This window comes from Coregonus clupeaformis, chromosome 31 (genome assembly GCF_020615455.1).
Source record: "Coregonus clupeaformis isolate EN_2021a chromosome 31, ASM2061545v1, whole genome shotgun sequence".
Classification (NCBI taxonomy): Eukaryota; Metazoa; Chordata; class Actinopteri; order Salmoniformes; family Salmonidae; genus Coregonus; species Coregonus clupeaformis.
In genome coordinates this window covers 29,468,502-29,486,557 of record NC_059222.1, presented here as the reverse complement: position 1 = coordinate 29,486,557, position 18,056 = coordinate 29,468,502, and the positions used below count along the sequence as shown (strand labels likewise).

At 40.5% G+C, this 18,056-nt stretch overlaps 1 protein-coding gene across 1 annotated transcript; it reads left to right on the top strand.

The window, feature by feature from the left end:
* Positions 1–2,123: 2,123 nt before the first annotated feature.
* On the top strand, positions 2,124–14,555 carry LOC121547433 (glucagon-like peptide 2 receptor). The gene is made up of 13 exons (XM_041858715.2): positions 2,124–3,447; positions 7,178–7,292; positions 7,498–7,602; positions 7,805–7,926; positions 11,091–11,197; positions 11,559–11,715; positions 11,958–12,117; positions 12,309–12,369; positions 12,538–12,604; positions 13,021–13,109; positions 13,237–13,375; positions 13,618–13,659; positions 13,789–14,555. Exons 1-13 carry the CDS (start codon positions 3,358–3,360, stop codon positions 14,167–14,169), a joined length of 1,635 nt encoding a protein of 544 aa, XP_041714649.2. The 5' UTR covers positions 2,124–3,357; the 3' UTR covers positions 14,170–14,555.
* The last annotated feature ends 3,501 nt before the right edge of the window (positions 14,556–18,056 follow it).

The window sequence follows — 18,056 nt, the reverse complement described above, 5'->3', positions numbered from 1 at the left end:
ACACAAATACACACCCACACACACAGACGATCCTTGGTATTGGGTAGCAATACCAGGGCTATCCTAAGGCCATGTCTCCATGAAATTGCTTTTATCACATTTACATTCTCCTGGACCTGAGAGAATTTCTCTATATATTTTCATTGTCGTCTAAACCCTCTTAAGCTGTTCATTGTTAGTGAAGATAATGCTGACATATGACTATATCCAGACTTTTTACAGCCATGCTTATGTAGCTAAGAGTAGAATAAACTAATTTCAGTTTGATATTTTGTATATCTCACAGTCACAAATGATGCTATGACTGGGTCACAGTGGAGCCTTAATTCCTGCATCTCCATAGCCCCTATAACATATAAAGTCACCTGGATGGATTCACTGTCAAATCTGCCCCCTATATTTATCAGAGCAATAGATCATCCTGTAATGAAAACACAATTACTCCAGCTGATGTATTACTAAGGTTAGCTCTTCATGTAAACAAATCAGCCATGAGTTTCACTTCCTCCCATTTCACAAAAAGTGACAGGTGTGTCTTGCATCATAATATACCATACTATCATATTATGATCTATAGAATGGCCGGATGGATGTACAGTCCATCAGAAGAGCAGGACATGCACCAAAGGATACTGTGCATTTATTTCATTGCTGGCTGAATGATCTACCCACACCAACATGGATTTTATTACACCCTGCTCTTGTGAAGGCCAGTAAACGCTCTACATTAGTATAATGTGATGTGCTATACTGTAATTGCCTTTTAATCTTACACTAAATATCCTTACTCTTAGTGTCGAATTATCTTACAATGTGGATGTAAGCCTATTTTACAATGTAAATAATAGCTGACGTTAGGTTACGGCTGTTTTAATATAAATCGGAAGCATAAACAACTCCTTCAATCCTCCACCTGGAAAGTGCACAACACCGTGAGGATAAATAGTTCTGGGTTGCTGTTGCGAGGCCAGGCATATGGCATTCTCCAGTTGTTTTATAGCATGACCTGTGTGATTATGTTCTCATGCCTAGCACCTGAGAAATACTAGATGTGCATATAAATAACTAACCCTAGCTGTCCACATCCTGACTAAACCCTAACCCTAACCATAACAACCCCGTGATATTTCGTTCTCTTACAGTTGTGGAGAGCCCAGTGGCAAAACAAAGGACACTGTAACTGTGTGACAAACAAAGCTGGCCCCGCAGAGCGATAGTAGGGCTTTAATATTAAACTAGAAGTGAGTCAACCCCGGCAGACTGGCACCTCAGGCCCTCCCCACACTGACAGTCCTGCAAAGTACCATTGATCGGTGGGGACTGGGAGAATTGTCATATCTTCCTCCATATATCTTATCTTCCTCTAGGTAATGTTTCCCTTTTATTATAGGCGTTTATAACTTTTTTTCTTGAACAAAGTTTCCTTTTTCTCTTTCATAACCCTATTTCACTATTATGTCAACATGTAAGCAATGTGGTAAATAACGCTGTAAACAAGGTGGTAAATAACACTATAATCAACCATCCTCATATAGCACATTGTTTACACAGTGATGTAATAGTGAAATAAGGTTATCTATTGATTAGCTTTTATCTTTCTTTCTAAATGTCTGATGAATGTAGTTTACTTCCACACATAGTTTTAAACCCCCTCTCTTTGTATATAATGTGCTATTTATTGTTAAACTTATAGTACACTTTGGAAAAGTTTGATTTGATTTATTAGTGATGTATTATTTTGGCTGCACCATCTGCACAGTGCATGAACAGTAGTACAACATGTTTCTCTGGCTTATGATCCATCCTGTGTGTTTGGTCATGGCCCCTGCAGCCCCTGTGGTGCGCTTGTAGATCCATTAGACCACACAGAGATCCCATTAGTGTCAAATACTGTTGATGAGGCCCTCTTACTGTGAGAGAACCACCCACATAAAACTGCCACTGAACCTTTAGCCCCAGTCAGGGATCAACACTGCACACCTTATGATGTGGCTGTGTGTGTGTGTGTGTGTGCATGCATGTGTGCATGTGTATACTTTCTGCTTGTGTGTGCGTTCCCCTCCTGGACTATAAAGTCATTCTAGTAAAATAGCTCTCCCTTGTCTTATCTTGATTGGCTGGGACAAGGCCGGGCGGAGAAAAGGGGGAGGCAGACTGATGGGTGAGGATCCACAGACTCGTTCAGTCGCATTCAGGTCATCAGGGAGGACAGACAACAGAACCCTTGAGACAGCCTGAGACGAAGACAACTTACCCAAACACACAGCGACAGGCAGACGAGCCAAAGACAACTTTACCAAATACTAAGAAGATGATGATAACTTTACCAATACACGTCAACTAGGTGAGGGACAAAGGACAAGTTTACTAACGCTTGTGAACTAGGACAGAGGACAACTTTACTAACGCACGTCAACTAGGACAGAGGACAACTTTACTAACACACGTGAACTAGGACAGAGGACAACTTTACTAACACACGTCAACTAGGACAGAGGACAACTTTACTAACACACGTCAACTAGGACAGAGGACAACTTTACTAACACACGTCAACTAGGACAGAGGACAACTTTACTAACGTACGTCAACTAGGACAGAGGACAACTTTACTAACACACATCAACTAGGACAGAGGACAACTTTACTAACGTACGTCAACTAGGACAGAGGACAACTTTATCAAATACTAAAACTAGGAGAGATGTCAGAGAAAACTTTACCAAACTGATCACAACTTAAAAAGGAGTGTCTCGTTTAAAGCCTCAATGAAATGGAGAACATTGCTCCAAAAGAAACCACAACTAGAATAAGTGCCTGGATATCTTTACTAAACATCTGTCAACCAAGAGAAGAACACCTTTTATTCCCAAAACATTAGAGCTACAGGAAGAATTTACCTTTAGAATATCAACCACACCTAAAAGAAGTGAAACACCGATCCTAAACAGGAGAGAAGCAGGCTCCATCTCTACCAGGCACCTGTAAAAATTTACCTAAACCAATCACAAATCATCTTTACACGAAAACCCACTGTTTTGAGGCGAGCCTACATAGAAGAGAGAAGACTGCCTTTCAAAAATCAGCTTAGAAGCCTAACACTGAGAGCAGCCTACACCGTGAGTAAGTCAGCTTAACCAAGCACATAAATCGTTCACAAGTCTCAAATCATCTTTACCTGGAAAACCACATTGGTGAAAGGACTGGACACTTTAGAGAAGAGGCTTGTGTCCATGTGTTGGTTCCGTGTGGTGTGGATGCTGAGAGCTAAGACAAGGATGAGTGTGAAGAGGGTATCGATGGCAGGCGGGTCCTTGAGGTGCCATCCAGCTTATATGTAAACAAAGCGCCATACCCATGCTACGACCAGCCTGGCACAGAGGGGGGTGGGCACTGGGGAGTACCACTCTCTCTCCTTTATTCCTACTGCTCCTCTCCAGTCTGCAGGTAAGATGGTCAGCTGCGCGCACACACACACACACACACACATTAATATTAAGATCACTTTATTCGTCAGTTGTGCACAAGGTCCAACCAAAATGTGACATCTGGTTTATCCCAATCCCCACAAAAGACACACAAACAGGTTAAGTGACTTGCTCAATGTACAATGGCAGGCAATGGCATCTAGGATTTGATAACAGCAACCCTCCGGTTGCCAGCTCACTTCCCACCAGATTTTTTCCGGTCAGACCCAGGACTCAAACTGGCAACTCTCCGGTTGCTGGCTCGCCTCTCTATCCACTTGGCTACCTGCCGCCCATATATACACACACACACACACACACACACAAACGCAGGGCACACACATGTGCATGTATTAATCTGAATACAATTTCTACAGAATATTGATTCTAAACCAGTTTTGGAGCCATTTTATATTTAACAACTTTTCTTACTTGTTTTCTCTGTCAGCACAGGAGGGTCAGTAAAAAATAAAAACGTAATTGAGCATTTATTTGAACATATATAGTACCTAAAATCCATATAGAATATTAATTAAAATATTAAAAAACAAATGTTCTGTTAAAAAAGTGTACTGAAGTAATCTCACAAATATTCCAACCTGACAACAGAGAAACATAATTTGATTAAATCCTTTATCTGATTGAGAGGATGAATTGCTACCGTTGAACTTTAAAACCATAAACACTGACACAGTGAGATGATAAGGCCTGAATTTATGGTTTGAAATCAGTTTTTTTAACAGATATGCGACTGGGATATGCAAGAACTTTGGAGTTGCTTAGCAACGTGGCTATATGATAATGTATTGGGTTGCATGGCATGGCGCACATATATCCATAGATATCACTCCAGACATAAATATTATCACAAAATCTGCTGGCGCACACAACATGTACCAGAACAGCCAGAAACAGACAGTATACAGCACATAAAATGCACCGACAAATTTCCAAAGTATGATTCTATCTGAGTAACTCCTAAAACTCTATACCTTCAGTATTACCTTGGGTACTTACTGTAAGTACATCCCTTTACTCAATAGTAGCTACATATTATATGATAAACATGATCTCAGCAGAGATCTCTCGGATTTGATTCCGAGGCCCTCAATTATATCAGCACTCTCTCAATCTGTAACTGAGTTAAGCTCAGAATCCCTTAAGTGTCTCAGTGGATTTTAAAACATTTTCTCTTAAGGTAGAGGAGAGCCCCTGTACCTTCTTTTCACCCCAGATAGTAGTGAGAGATCTGACAGACAGACACACACACACACACTCCTCTGTGATAACTGCTGTCCAGACAACCTGATGACAAGAGACAGAAGGGGTCAATTGAAGCGTTAGAAAGTCAGGGAGCTCCTAGGATAGGACAGATCACAGTGGAACAGGTGGTGGTGGAGGGGGAATAGAACGGACAGGCACAGGGAGGTTACACAGTTCAGATAGATATACAGTATGTATCCCCACTGCAGTGTGAAGGCAAGGCAGGGAATGTTAGTCAGAGAAAGAGTACCGCACATAGAAATAGAATCCATTGGATTATATTTCTATGGTACTGCACCCCACCTGTGGAATAACAGATTCTAAATGGGAAAACCTTGATTCTCTGTTTACTTTACAAACAGAAGAGAAGTGTTGGTCTGTCACTAGAATAATTGAATTTATTACATTTTGTCAATGTTTTATTTCTAAAGAACATTGCCAAATCATGTGGTAAGATATCTTAAAGTAACTGCTCAGTTACCTTTCAAAGTTAATATTATGTTAACTCATATCCAAATAATGTTGTTGACTCATCCTATACTCATATTTGTGGCCAAAGTATAAATTGGAGAAAAAACATCTCAAAAACCCCACCTCAAACTTGTATCTCAAACAGACCATTTAAAAAATGCTTGCTATTTCCTCATAGAATATAACGTAATCTCTTGAGCTGGCCAATCAGCGGTCTAGAAGAGGATGAGCTGGCCAATCAGCGGTCTACTTGCATGAATATTTTTAACAACTGGTATACACCCACACCATTCACCATTCTGTTGTTGGGGTAAGCTCACACCATTGCAACACAGAAAAGCTGATTTTTAACATACTTCATTAAACAATTTTGGAAGGAAAATATATAGGTAATATTTAATAGAAATCTGGAAACACTGGGCAGTATCTTTACATTTTGGACCAAGCATATGTTGTGTTTACACAGCCACCCTAAGAACCCAAATCTGATTTCATTTATATTTCAGAATATTTTTCTTGACTGTCCACACATAGTTTTACATGTGACCCATATCAGATTTGCGCATTCACACTGATGTAGCCTCTGAAGTAGCAAACAGATGTAATGCTCATTTCCCATCACTGTTACTGTACATTTTGGGGTGGTTGTCATGGTAATGTCAGGTCGTGTGCAATAATGATGAATTCATAACCAAGTGGGAAGGTGGTATTTACCACATACGACTGGGAAAAATCCACTTGAACGCCCCTCCTCGTAATTATTAGTTGGAAACTCGTCTATCATCCCTGAGCTCCGACTTTTCCCACATGCTGACCTCTGACATCACCTACTAAGGAAATTACCTTCGATAAGCATTTTTGGCAGGATTTTTGGAAGTTAAATGTAAAAACAAAACATGATTTATAAAAATATATTAATATGTTTTTTGAACACTATAATTTATTTACAATCATGATGGCTGTACTTACAGCTTGTTGGCCATTAGCCAATCAACGTTTCTCAATGAGTTCAAAGCACGTGAATGCATCCAACTGGTATTTACGAATTCACAACTGGTAATGACCACCTTCCCACTTGGTTATGAACTCAGCATCAAACCACTTAAGAGCAAAAAAATCTGATTTGAGCGTCCAGACAGAGGTCACATATGGAGGATTGGGTTTGTATCAGGATTCAGATTACACAGGCAGCCTAATTCTGATCTTTTGCCCAATCATTTACAAAATATCTAATCTGATTGGTCAAAATACCAATAATTGGGTAAAAGATCAGAATTGGGCTGCTGTGTAAACGCAGCCATATGGAGGTGGTATGAATCAAAAGTCAAAAGATCAGATTCCATGTAGTTTTTATGAATGTTTACACATTAGGGAAAGATCAGATAGATATCAGACATGCAAATAATTGTCCAAAGATCAGAATTGGGCTGCCTGTGTAAGCGCAGCCTAACTGAGTTACTGGTGGTTAAATCTCCCATTTTGATTTCTCTCCTCAGAGTAAATGAAACAGGTGCATTTACTTCTATTAGTTTAGATCACATGACATTAGGGTCTCGATTCAATCTGTATCGCCGAAGTTCAGCGCTATAGCGCAATTTAAAATGAAAGACAATGTTCCTGCATCTGCGGTTAACCTTGCATATGTCGGCTCAATCGGAAATTACCTTTACATTTAAATCGCACTACAGCGCTGAACTTCAGCAATACGGATTGAATTGAGCCCTAGGCTTGTGAAATTGCCTACACAGACTCCTAACAACGACGATTGAGGTTTTGTAGTTAGATACCTCAGCAGGAATTCTACTCAAATACTGCCATCTTGTGGACTCTCACTAAAACCACATCCCCCTCAGTCTTCCTGGCACGTTGTTGGGGGTGGTTAAAATGTATGGTTTATCATAAAATATTCCTCTCTTTTTAACTGTCTTATTTGACATGAAAGGTGGTGGGCTCTGTGATTGATTTTATTTTATTAGGTTCCCCCATTAGCTGACGCCATGAAGATGACGCTTGAAGAGTTGATCTGCAAACGGAATGCATATAGGGAGAACTGCACCAGGATTTTAGCAGAAAGCATCTTCTCAGAAACTGGTGATCAGTTTATTTTTGGCCCTGGCCAGTTCCATGTATCAATGTAGTATGTTTCTGCTACAATGTGTATTGTAATTTAATTGCGGCCAGACTGTCAGTGCAGCAATTGATCTATATGGAAATTCATTTTGAGTTAAGCAATAGCACATTATTATTCATGTACTTTTCTGTTTGTCTCTTACTCTTTACTTGTTTGTCCTTTCAGGAATCTATTGTAATGGGACGTTTGACGTGTTTGTGTGTTGGCCCCACTCAGCCCCCGGTAACGTGTCAGTGCCCTGTCCTTCCTACCTTCCCTGGATTACAAAGGGTGAGTCTGGAGGCTTCATATCACACTTATCCATACATTCCATATCTATAATGTCATGTGATTGCACAACACAACATCATAACATTTCATATAGTACCCCACAGAAGTAGAAGCATAGTTAAACGTGCCTTCCAACATGGTTGGAACGTGAGCACATCTCTCATTAACCAATCTATTGATTCCTCTTGTCTTCCTGACCCAGATGACTCCAGGAGTGTGTACAGGGAGTGTCTATCCAATGGGTGTTGGCGACTCCAGGATAATTCTACGGAAGCCTGGCGGGACAAGACAGAATGTGATGAACCATACTACTTTAAAGCCGAGGTGAGGAAAAGGCTGTGAAAGGAAACAGAGGAGACTTGCCTTGCATTTAGAAAAGGCCTTGCAACTGAAATGTCAACAATAAATCATATTCCAGTTAAAAAGCAGAATGTCCCATTTGTATTTTATTAGGGATCCCCGTTAGCAGCTACTCTTCCTGGGGTCCAAACACATTAAGACACTTATATTACACATAAAATACAAGATAAAACAGTACATCATGTAACATTGTCACACCACCACATATCCATGACCACTATACAACAAAATTACAATGTACGTGTGCGTAGAGTGCGTGTGCCAGTGCCCGTGTGCATATGCGTGTGTCTGTACATGTGTGTGTGTCTCTCCACAGTCCCCGCTGTTCCATAAGGTGTATTTGTATCTTTAAAAAAATAATCTGATTCTACTGCTTACATCAGTTACCTGATGTGGAATAGAGTTCCATGTAGTCATGGCTCTATGTAGTACTGTGTGCCTCCCATAGTCTGTTCTGGACTTGGGGATTGTGAAGAGTCATCTGGTGGCATGTCTTGTGGGGTATGCATGGGTGTCCGAGCTGTGTGCTAGTAGTTTAAACAGACAGTTCGGTGCATTCAGCTTGTCAACACCTCTTACAAAAACAAGTACTGATGAAGTCAATTTCTCCTCCACTTTGAGCCATGAGAGATTTACATGCATATCATTAATGTTAGCTCTCTGTGTACATTTAAGGGTCAGCCACGCTGCCCTGTTCTGAGCCAATTACAAGTCCCTCTTTGTGGCACCTGACCACACGGCTGAACAGTAGTCCAGGTGCGACAAAACTAGGGCCGGTAGGACCTGCCTTGTTGACAGTTGACCTGCCTTGTTGAAGGTAGAGCAGCGCTTTATTTATTTATTTATTTACAGACTTCTCCCCATCTTAGCTACTGTTGTATCAACATATTTTGACCATGACGGTTTATAATACAGGGTTACTCCAAGCAATTTAGTCACATCAACTTGCTCAATTTCCACATTATTCATTACAAGATTTAGTTGAGGTTTATAGTTTAGTGAATGATTTGTCCAAAATACAATGCTTTTAGTTTTTTTAATATTTAGGACTAACTTATTCCTTGCCACCCATTCTGAAACTAACTGCAGCTCTTTGTTAAGTGCTGCAGTCATTTCAGTCGCTGTAGTAGTTGACGTGTATAGTGTTGAGTCATCCGCATACATAGACACACTGGCTTTACTCAAATCCAGTGGCATGTCGTTAGTAAAGATTGAAAAAAGTAAGGGGCCTATACAGCTGCCCTGGGGAATTCCTGATTCTACCTGGATTATGTTGGAGAGGGAGGCTTCCATCAAAGAACACCATCTGTGTTCTGTTAGACAGATAACTCTTTATCCACACTACATCAGGGGGTGTAAAGCCATAACACATACGTTTTTCCAGCAGCAGACTATGATCAATAATGTCAAAAGCCGCACTGAAGTTTAACAAAACAGCCCCCACAATCTTTTTATCATCTATTTCTCTCAGACAATCATCAGTCATTTGTGTAAGTGCTGTGCTTGTTGAATGTCCTTCCCTATAAGCGTGCTGAAAGTCTGTTGTCAATTTGTTTACAGCAAAATATAATTGTATCTGGCCAAACACCATTTTTTCCCAAAAGTTTACTCAGGGTTGGTAACAGGCTGATTGGTCGGCTATTTGAGCCAGTAATGGGGCTTTACAATTCTTGGGTAGCGGAATTACTTTTGCTTCCCTCCAGGCCTGAGGGCCTACACTTTCTAGTAGACTTAGATTGAAGATATGGCAAATAGGAGTGGCAATATCGTCCGCTATTATCCTCAGTAATTTTCCATCCAAGTTGTCAGACCCCAGTGGCTTGTCATTGTTGATAGACAACAATAATTTTTTCACTTCTTCCACACTCACTTTAAGGAATTCAAAATTACAATGCTTGTCGTTCATAATTTGATCAGTTATACTTGGATGTGTAGTGTCAGTGTTTGTTGGTGGCATGTCATGCCTAAGTTTGCTAATTTTGCCAGTGAAAAAATCACTTAAGTAGTTGGCTTTTTCATCACAAAACCCACTGATATTGCCATCTGATTCAATGAATGATGGAGCTGAGTTTGCCTTTTTGCCCATAATTTCATTTAAGGTGCTCCAAAGCTTTTTACTATAATTCTTCATGCCATTTATCTTTGTTTAATAGTGTAGTTTATTCTTCTTTCTATTCACTTTAGTCACATGATTTCTCAATTTGCAGTACATTTGCCAATCGGTTGTGCAGCCAGACTTATTTGCCATTATATTTGCCTCATCCCTCTCAACCATACAATTTTTCAATTTCTCATCAATCTGCAGGGATTTAACCGTTTTTACAGTCATTTTCTTAATGGGTGCATATTTATTAGTAACTGGGATAAGCAATTTCATAAATGTGTCAAGTGCAGCGTCTGGTTGCTCCTCATTACACACAACAGACCAACAAATATTATTTACATCAATAACAAAGGAATCACTAAAAAACTTATGGTATGACCTCTTATACACTATATTAGGCCCAGCCTTTGGAACTTTGGTTTTCCTAGATATGGCTACTATATTGTGATCACTACATCCTATGGATTTGGATACTGCTTTAAAGTAAATTTCTGCAGCATTAGTAAAGATGTCATCAATACATTTCATTCCTGTGCTGTTTGTAACTACCCTGGTAGGTTGACTGATAACCTGAACCAGGTTGCAGGCACTAGTTACAGTTTGAAGCTTTCTCTTGAGTGGGCAGCCTGATGAAAGCCAGTTAATATTTAAATCACCCAGAAAATATACCTCTCTGTTGATATCACATACATTAGCACTTGGTGGTCTATAGCAGCTTCCCACCAGAATGGGCGGGAAGCTGCTATAGACAGATAAACCTGTAGCCATACTAGGTGAGGCAGATGAACCTGTAGCCATATTACCTCAACAGTATTTAACATGAGATCCTCTCTAAGCTTTACAATAATGTGGTTCTGAATATAAACGGCAACACCTCCAACTTTGGCATTTCTGTCTTTTCTGCAGATGTTATAACCATGTATTGTTACCACTTTATCATCAAAGGTATTATCTAAGTGAGTTTCAGAGATTGAGGTCAATTGCCTCTTTTTCACCTTTTATTTTCCTTGTCTGTGTCTTCCAGGAGGATGAGTTGTTTCGCCAAGCAGCCCTGAGAGTCATCTCCATCGTCGGCTACTCTCTGTCCCTCTCCTCCCTTTCTCTGGCCACTCTACTCATGGGCATTCTCAGGTTAGTGTCAAGTTGCTAGAGCTCAGGGATCCGGGGGTTAAGCACATGTTGATGATGATTATGATTAATTCTACTATCGTAGGGCGATGACACAATTGCAAAGCAATGACATACTCCTTAGTCATGGCATCGATTCAAACCCACTGGTCAGTGTTCAATGTCATTCATTGATAATCAAATATAAAACAGATACCAGGGGAGGCAGGATGACAAGATTACAGATGATGCTATTGATCACTATAAACTACATTGGATTGCCCATGTACTGAGCATTCATCTTCGTAACATAATCACAAAATCAATTTCCACACTAAATAGTCAGTGGTGGGTTTGAGTCAATGCCAACCTCTGTCTCTTCTAGGAAGCTCCACTGTACGAGGAACTACATCCACATGAATCTGTTTGTGTCGTTCATGTTGAGAGCCATTGCAGTCTTCATAAAGGAGATCGTGTTACATGTCATGTACACCAAACTACCCAGCGACGACCCAGGGTGGAACTCATACTCCAACTCAGTGGTACTCATGTCCTGTAGAGTTAGTTAAGAAAATCATTAAAAACATTGCATTTACGTCCATGCTGACCTTCAGAATACTTATTTCTTATGATATAAGAAATCCCGGCACCCAGAACCAAATCTCAGGTGTGCTCTTACGTTAACGTCTGTCACAAGAGACTATGACGTAAGATACATTTATTCAACAAGAATAATAAGGCACTGTAATTATCATATTTCATCTAATCTTTCCTCTTCCTGTAGATAATGGTGGTATGTAAGGCCTCCCGGGTGTTCATGGAGTATTTTGTAGCCTGTAACTACTTCTGGCTCCTGGTGGAAGCCATCTTCCTCCAGACCCTCCTCTTCACCGCCGTCCTCACCAAGAGACGGCTGCTCAAGCGATACATGCTCATTGGCTGGGGTAAGGTTCTAATGTTTATAAGATATATGCTGATTGGGTGAGGTAATGCGCTAATGTTTAAAAGACACATTCTGATTGGTTGGGGTAAGGCTCTAATGTTTGAAAGGCACATGTTCATTGGCTAGGGTAAGGCTCTAATGAAGATAGATTGACAACTTATGGCAACAAAATACTTTTTCTTCTTCCTAAAGGTACTCCATTTGTGTTTGTGGTGCCATGGACAGTAACCAAAGCTTTATATGAAAATAAAGGGTAAGTATTTTGGGAGCATTTCCACCACTCATTTCAAGACTTCTGATCATATTTCTGTCTGTTCGCATAAAGTAATCAATCAGTACTGATCTGTGTAAATACCCAATAGTCTATGATACAAGCTGATGCTGTAGGCCCAAATCTTGTTTGAATCTCTCCTGTCCTAAGGTGCTGGGCCAATAAGAATAGATGGATCTGGTGGATAATAAGGGGACCCATCACTTTATCTGTGTTGGTGAGTAGCAACCTACAATATATAACCTATAGCAACCCCCTGTATCACCACTCAACTAAGGCTCCACTGATATCTAAGAACATGAGACAATTATAAATCGTCTATCAAACCATATGACTCTACAGTGTACGCCAAAATTGCACAAGACTGACACACTTGGGGCATCAGCTCGTGAGCTTTCCAGTGATTTCACACTGATTTTGGGATGTCTAAGATCAATAGTTGAGACCATGTGACATAGACATCAGCCAGAGCAGTGGTTGTCACAAGCATGTCATATAGGGTAGAATTGTTAGAGTGCACTGATCCCAATAAGATAGGGTTTCTTCTCTTAAAGACACAGTTTACTTTTTACACAACATAAGCATCTCTTACTGTTTTTTCAGAAAATAATATATAATTGATTTGTGTTGCAGGTCATTTTCTACATATTCATCAAAATACTAATGTTGCTGCTCTCAAAGTTAAAGGCAGATCAAGTGAAATTCACAGACTACAGATACAGGTAGGCTACTGTCCCTCTAAAGGTTTACTCTGAACTGTGACAGGAGTACCCAGCACCCTCAAGCAACTATTTTATTTGAACCTCAGTACTGTCTGAATGCCAAAACTCCTTTCCTTTTCTATGTTAGCTTGGCCAGGGCTACGCTAGTCCTGATCCCTCTACTGGGGATCCACGAGGTAGTTTTCACTATACTGATAGACGAGAGTGTGGAGGGAAGCAGCCGCTATGCCAGGAACTTCATTAACCTCACCCTCAGCTCCTTCCAGGTAAGAGCTGAAAACAAAATGGCCACCTTCCACAAGACCATAACAAAGATGTTTGAATATGTTTCCGTTGATTTATGTTCCTGTTGAGTAAAGAAAGGAAAACATCCTGATCCCATTAAGAACTACATTTAGAGGGAGAAATTTGTCTTGATAATAATGCAATTGGAAAATGGTCCGGTAGAGAAACGCTAATGTTTGTTACCTTGAATACAATCATTATATGTGTCATACCTCTCTCTCAGGGATTCTTGGTTTCTGTGCTGTACTGCTTCGCCAATGGAGAGGTAACTATCCACAAACTAGCAGTTCAATTTACTTTAGCCTAAGTGTTAGCTTAACAAATCGTTATAATCGTAATAGAAAATAATAAATAAATACAAATAAAAACACAATTAAAAATCTGTTATCTCCAGTTCCAGGCGGAGCTGAAAAAGCGATGGCAGCTCTTCCTGTTCACGAACCACTTCCAGGTCACGCCCTGCATCAACTTCCGGGGCGAGCCCCTCAAACACCTGTGGAAGTGCTCCAGAGGCCGACGCCCACACGGCTCCCAGCAGAGCGAATCATTCGAGGAGGGGGGTGGCCCTTCCACACACTCACACTTGCTGCAGGTGGCCTTGCAGGGGGAAGGAAGCCAACGAGAGGGGGAAGGAGGGGAGGTGGCAGGGTGGAGAGATAGGGAGAGAAACATGGGAGGATTGGAGTTCCACACCAGGAAGAGCCTGTCAAGTAGCGATGGTGAGATGACGCTGGGAGAGACCATGGAGGAGATACTGGAGGAGAGCGAGTTCTGACCTCCTCCATCTTGTGGATACTCCTGGTCAGGGTTGGGTAGGTTACTTTCTAAATGTAATCTGTTACAGTTACCTGTCCAAAATTGTAATCAGTAATGTAACTTTTGGATTACCCAAACTCAGTAACAATCTGATTACTATCAGTTACTTTTGGATTACTTTCCCCTGAAGAGGCATTCGAAGAAGACGAAAAGGATCCATCGAACGCATTTGGTGTCATCATAGTGGTCTCTGACTCGCTCAGGTGGAACAAACTGGCACCTTTTTTCAATGCGGAATTGATTGTCACTGAGAAAACCGAAACAAACTTCATTTGTGAATTTAAAAGTAATCCAAGAAGTAGTCATCTGTGGCGGCAGGTAGCTTAGTGATTAAGAGCGTTGTGCCAGTAACCGAAAGGTCGCTGGTTCTAATCCCCGAGCCGACTAGGTGAAAAATCTGCCGATGTGCCCTTGAGCAAGGCACTTAACCCTAATTGCTCCTGTAAGTCGCTCTGGATAAGAGCGTCTGCTAAATGACAAAAAAATTAAAAAAGATTCTTGTTTTTCAAAAGTATCTGTAATCTGATTACAATATTTTTGCTGGTAACGTAACTGATTACAGTTAGTTTTTTGTAATCAGATTACATGTAACTAATTACATGTAATCAGTTACTCCCCAACCCTGCTCCCTCCCTTTCCAGACTGTTATGAACTGTTAAGGTGCCTTGTCTCCTGACAGATGGGGAGAATCTCAATTGCATACTCCTTGCGTCTTCTCTCCTCGCCTCCTTCTCAAAACCCATTCGAGGAGAAAGTCAGAGGGTAGAACCCTGGCTTTCTAATCCAATGGGGTTTGAGGAGGCGAGGAGCGAGGACGCGATACAAGTCCTTGCTTGGATAGACAAGGGTCACGTCTGGCGTATCACAATGAGATTGGTGTTGTTGTATCTTTGTACAGATTCTTTGTATGGTACCTTTGTGTATCATTTTGTTTGCGTGTATGTGAGTAATGTGCCACTATTACAAATATGAGTTTAATGATAAATCATAATACATACACTGAGTGTACAAAACATTAGGAACACCTCTTTCCATGACATAGACTGAACAGGTGAATCCAGGTGAAAGCTATGATCCCTTATTGATGTCACTTGTTAAATCCACTTCAATCAGTGTAGATGAAGGGGATGAGACAGGAAAAATAAGGATTTTTAAGCCTTGAGACATGGTTGTGTATGTGTGCCATTCAGAGGGTGAATGGGCAAAACAAAAGATGTAACTGTCTTAGAGCGGGGTATGGTAGTAGGTGCCAGGCGCACCTGTTTGAGTCAAGTACTACACCGCTGCTGGGTTTTTCACTCTCAACAGTGTGTATCAAGAATGGTCCACTACCCAACTTGAAACAACCGTGGGAAGCATTGGAGTCAACATTGGCCAGCATCCCTGTGGAACGCTTTCGACTCCTTGTAGAGTCCATGCCCCCATGAATTGAGGCTGTTCTCAGGGCAAAAGGGGGTGCAACTCAATATTAGAAAGGTGTTCTTAATGTTTTGTACACATATTTATGTACATACTTTTTATCAGAAAAACAATCAAATTACTCAAAGAAACTTTATCACATAAAGGTACTTGCTGCAGGTATAAAAACACAAACCAATGGAGTCAAAACAGTAGAGCATTAACAGGTAAGTGTAAATTATTTGTTGTCAGAAAATGTTGATATTGGAAAGGATATGTGTTACAGTTAATGTGCATGATGTGGGTATTATGTATTTGTCATATCTAAAAACGTATAGTAATACATTAAAGGAATCTTGTATTACCGTTTGTGTTTGAAACAAATCTCTGATACTGATGACTAAATAATAAAAAGGTATACGGTAACGACACACAACAGATACCACATGGACAAGCTGTTCAGATGGCACACTTGAAGAAGTGCAAGTAATATAGTCAGCGCTCGATTTGAGGGGGTATGCGGGGGTACGCCGTACCACTTGTTAGAAAAAAGGGCAAAAAGTGTACACCTTGTTAGCTTAAAAATGTGAAGGCAAAAAAATGGATCCTGATTATGTTAAGCAATCTATACCGACGCTTTACTCCGCAATTCTTTAGGCTAGAAACAAGATGTAAATTCCATGAGAAAGACGCAACTCCGATGCACATGTGGATATCTTTGGTTTGTCTATGAAATTCAGAGGCTGAGTTACGACCTTCTAATGTCGATGAATTAAAAAAATACTTTGGAAGTGTAACGCGCTGTTTGGAAGGTTTGGGGAGTGGAACATCAGCTATAAGATAAGACTTGGACATGAGACAGCATAAGGAGCTCAGCAGGAAGTGACTTTACTCTGGTTCAGGCAACCACCATCCAAATTAGTTCACGTGATAGACAGGAATTTATTGACACACGTGAGGCATTCTAATCAATCAAGAATATCCAATTCTCATCCTTACAGAAGTAATAATAATAATAAATTACAGATGAAAATCACAAAGCTATTTACGTTGAGAGAAACCATTTAAATAAAAAACCTTTAGATGGGGGGGAGCTCGTTCCAGAGCCGGGGACCGAGGCAGCAGAATGCTCGGTCACTCATTGTTTTTAAGTGTGTCTTTGGGACTGCAAGGAGTCTTTGATCATTTGACAGGAGTTAGTGTGAAGACTGTTTTGGGCTGAGGAGTTCACTGAGGTATTGGGGACCAAAGGCATTGAGGGTTTTGAAGTTGATTCTGAATTGGATGGGTAGCCAGTGGAGAGAGGCAAGAATGGGGGTGCTTTTTGAGGGGAGACCACCAAGGAAGGCATCGCAGTAATCGAGTCGGGAGGTGACGAGGGAGTTGAACAGCTTTTCCAGATCAGGTTTGGAGAGAACAGGACGAAGCCGGGGTGATGTTTCTCAGGTGAAATAATGATTTTTTGCAGACTGATTTTAGGTGGCCGGTGAAAGTGAGGGAGGGGTCTAGTAACACTCTAAGGTTGGAGATGGAGGAAGACAGTGGGATGGAGTGGCTGCCCAGGGTAATGGTGGTGATGGGACTGATTTTGGTGTGATGGGGAGTGCCTAATGTGTGACTCTGTTGCTATCAATTGAGCTAATCACTTTCTGAAAAATATGTTTATCTAAATTGATACTTGACGGTTTATATAAATTATAATGTAATAGCCGACACATAAGATGTCATGAGTCATTTTACACTATGTAGAATTGCAGGAAATTAGCTTCAAAGCAACAACAATTTCCTAGGGCCCTGAATTAAACAAAACATGAACAATAATTAAAACAGGCCCAAATGCAGGCTCTGGTCTGCATTTTTGCCTCCAGCCTTGACCAACTCATATTTCCCACACATCTGTTTAGTCTTTCACAATAGCTAACGTAAGTCAGTAGAAAAATACTCTTTCCTTACAATGGGCAAAAATATAGGGTAATTGGGTGTGCTTATGTCAGCAATAACACTACTGTTATTCTCCATACTTCTTCTATTATTCCACTTCTTCACAGTTTTGCCGATGCAACTACTTGTTTTAAACTATGTCTGGACAGTGTTGTAAGTCATACAAATTAGAAAAGGCTATATGGAAATGCCTCAAGTATTTTGTTTTGTACTTTTAGTACTTCAAGCCAAGTTGTCAAGTTTTGAATGTTCATTCAATGTTCAAAGCATCCTGAATATATCTAAAGCCTCCCAGTAGTCCTAAGAATTGACCAATTAACAGCTGCTTTTACAACAACAACAAAACATAGCATACCCCTTGTAAACTTTTAACAATTTGATCCTTGACTATAGTACAAACATAACAAAAACTGCAAGCATCAGGTCTCTCTTGATGTGATGATTTTATCCCATAGAGACTAACCTGGATGAAGTGAAAGTACTTTTTTTTTATGGAGTACTCGGCTG

Coding starts and splice junctions, on each gene's coding strand:
- LOC121547433 (XM_041858715.2), top strand. CDS start 3,358: ATGCTACGACCAGCCTGGCACAGAGGGGGGTGGGCACTGGGGAGTACC. Junction 3,448..7,177: donor TGCTCCTCTCCAGTCTGCAG/GTAAGATGGTCA, acceptor TTATTTTATTAG/GTTCCCCCATTAGCTGACGC. Junction 12,118..12,308: donor ATACATGCTCATTGGCTGGG/GTAAGGTTCTAA, acceptor TTCTTCCTAAAG/GTACTCCATTTGTGTTTGTG.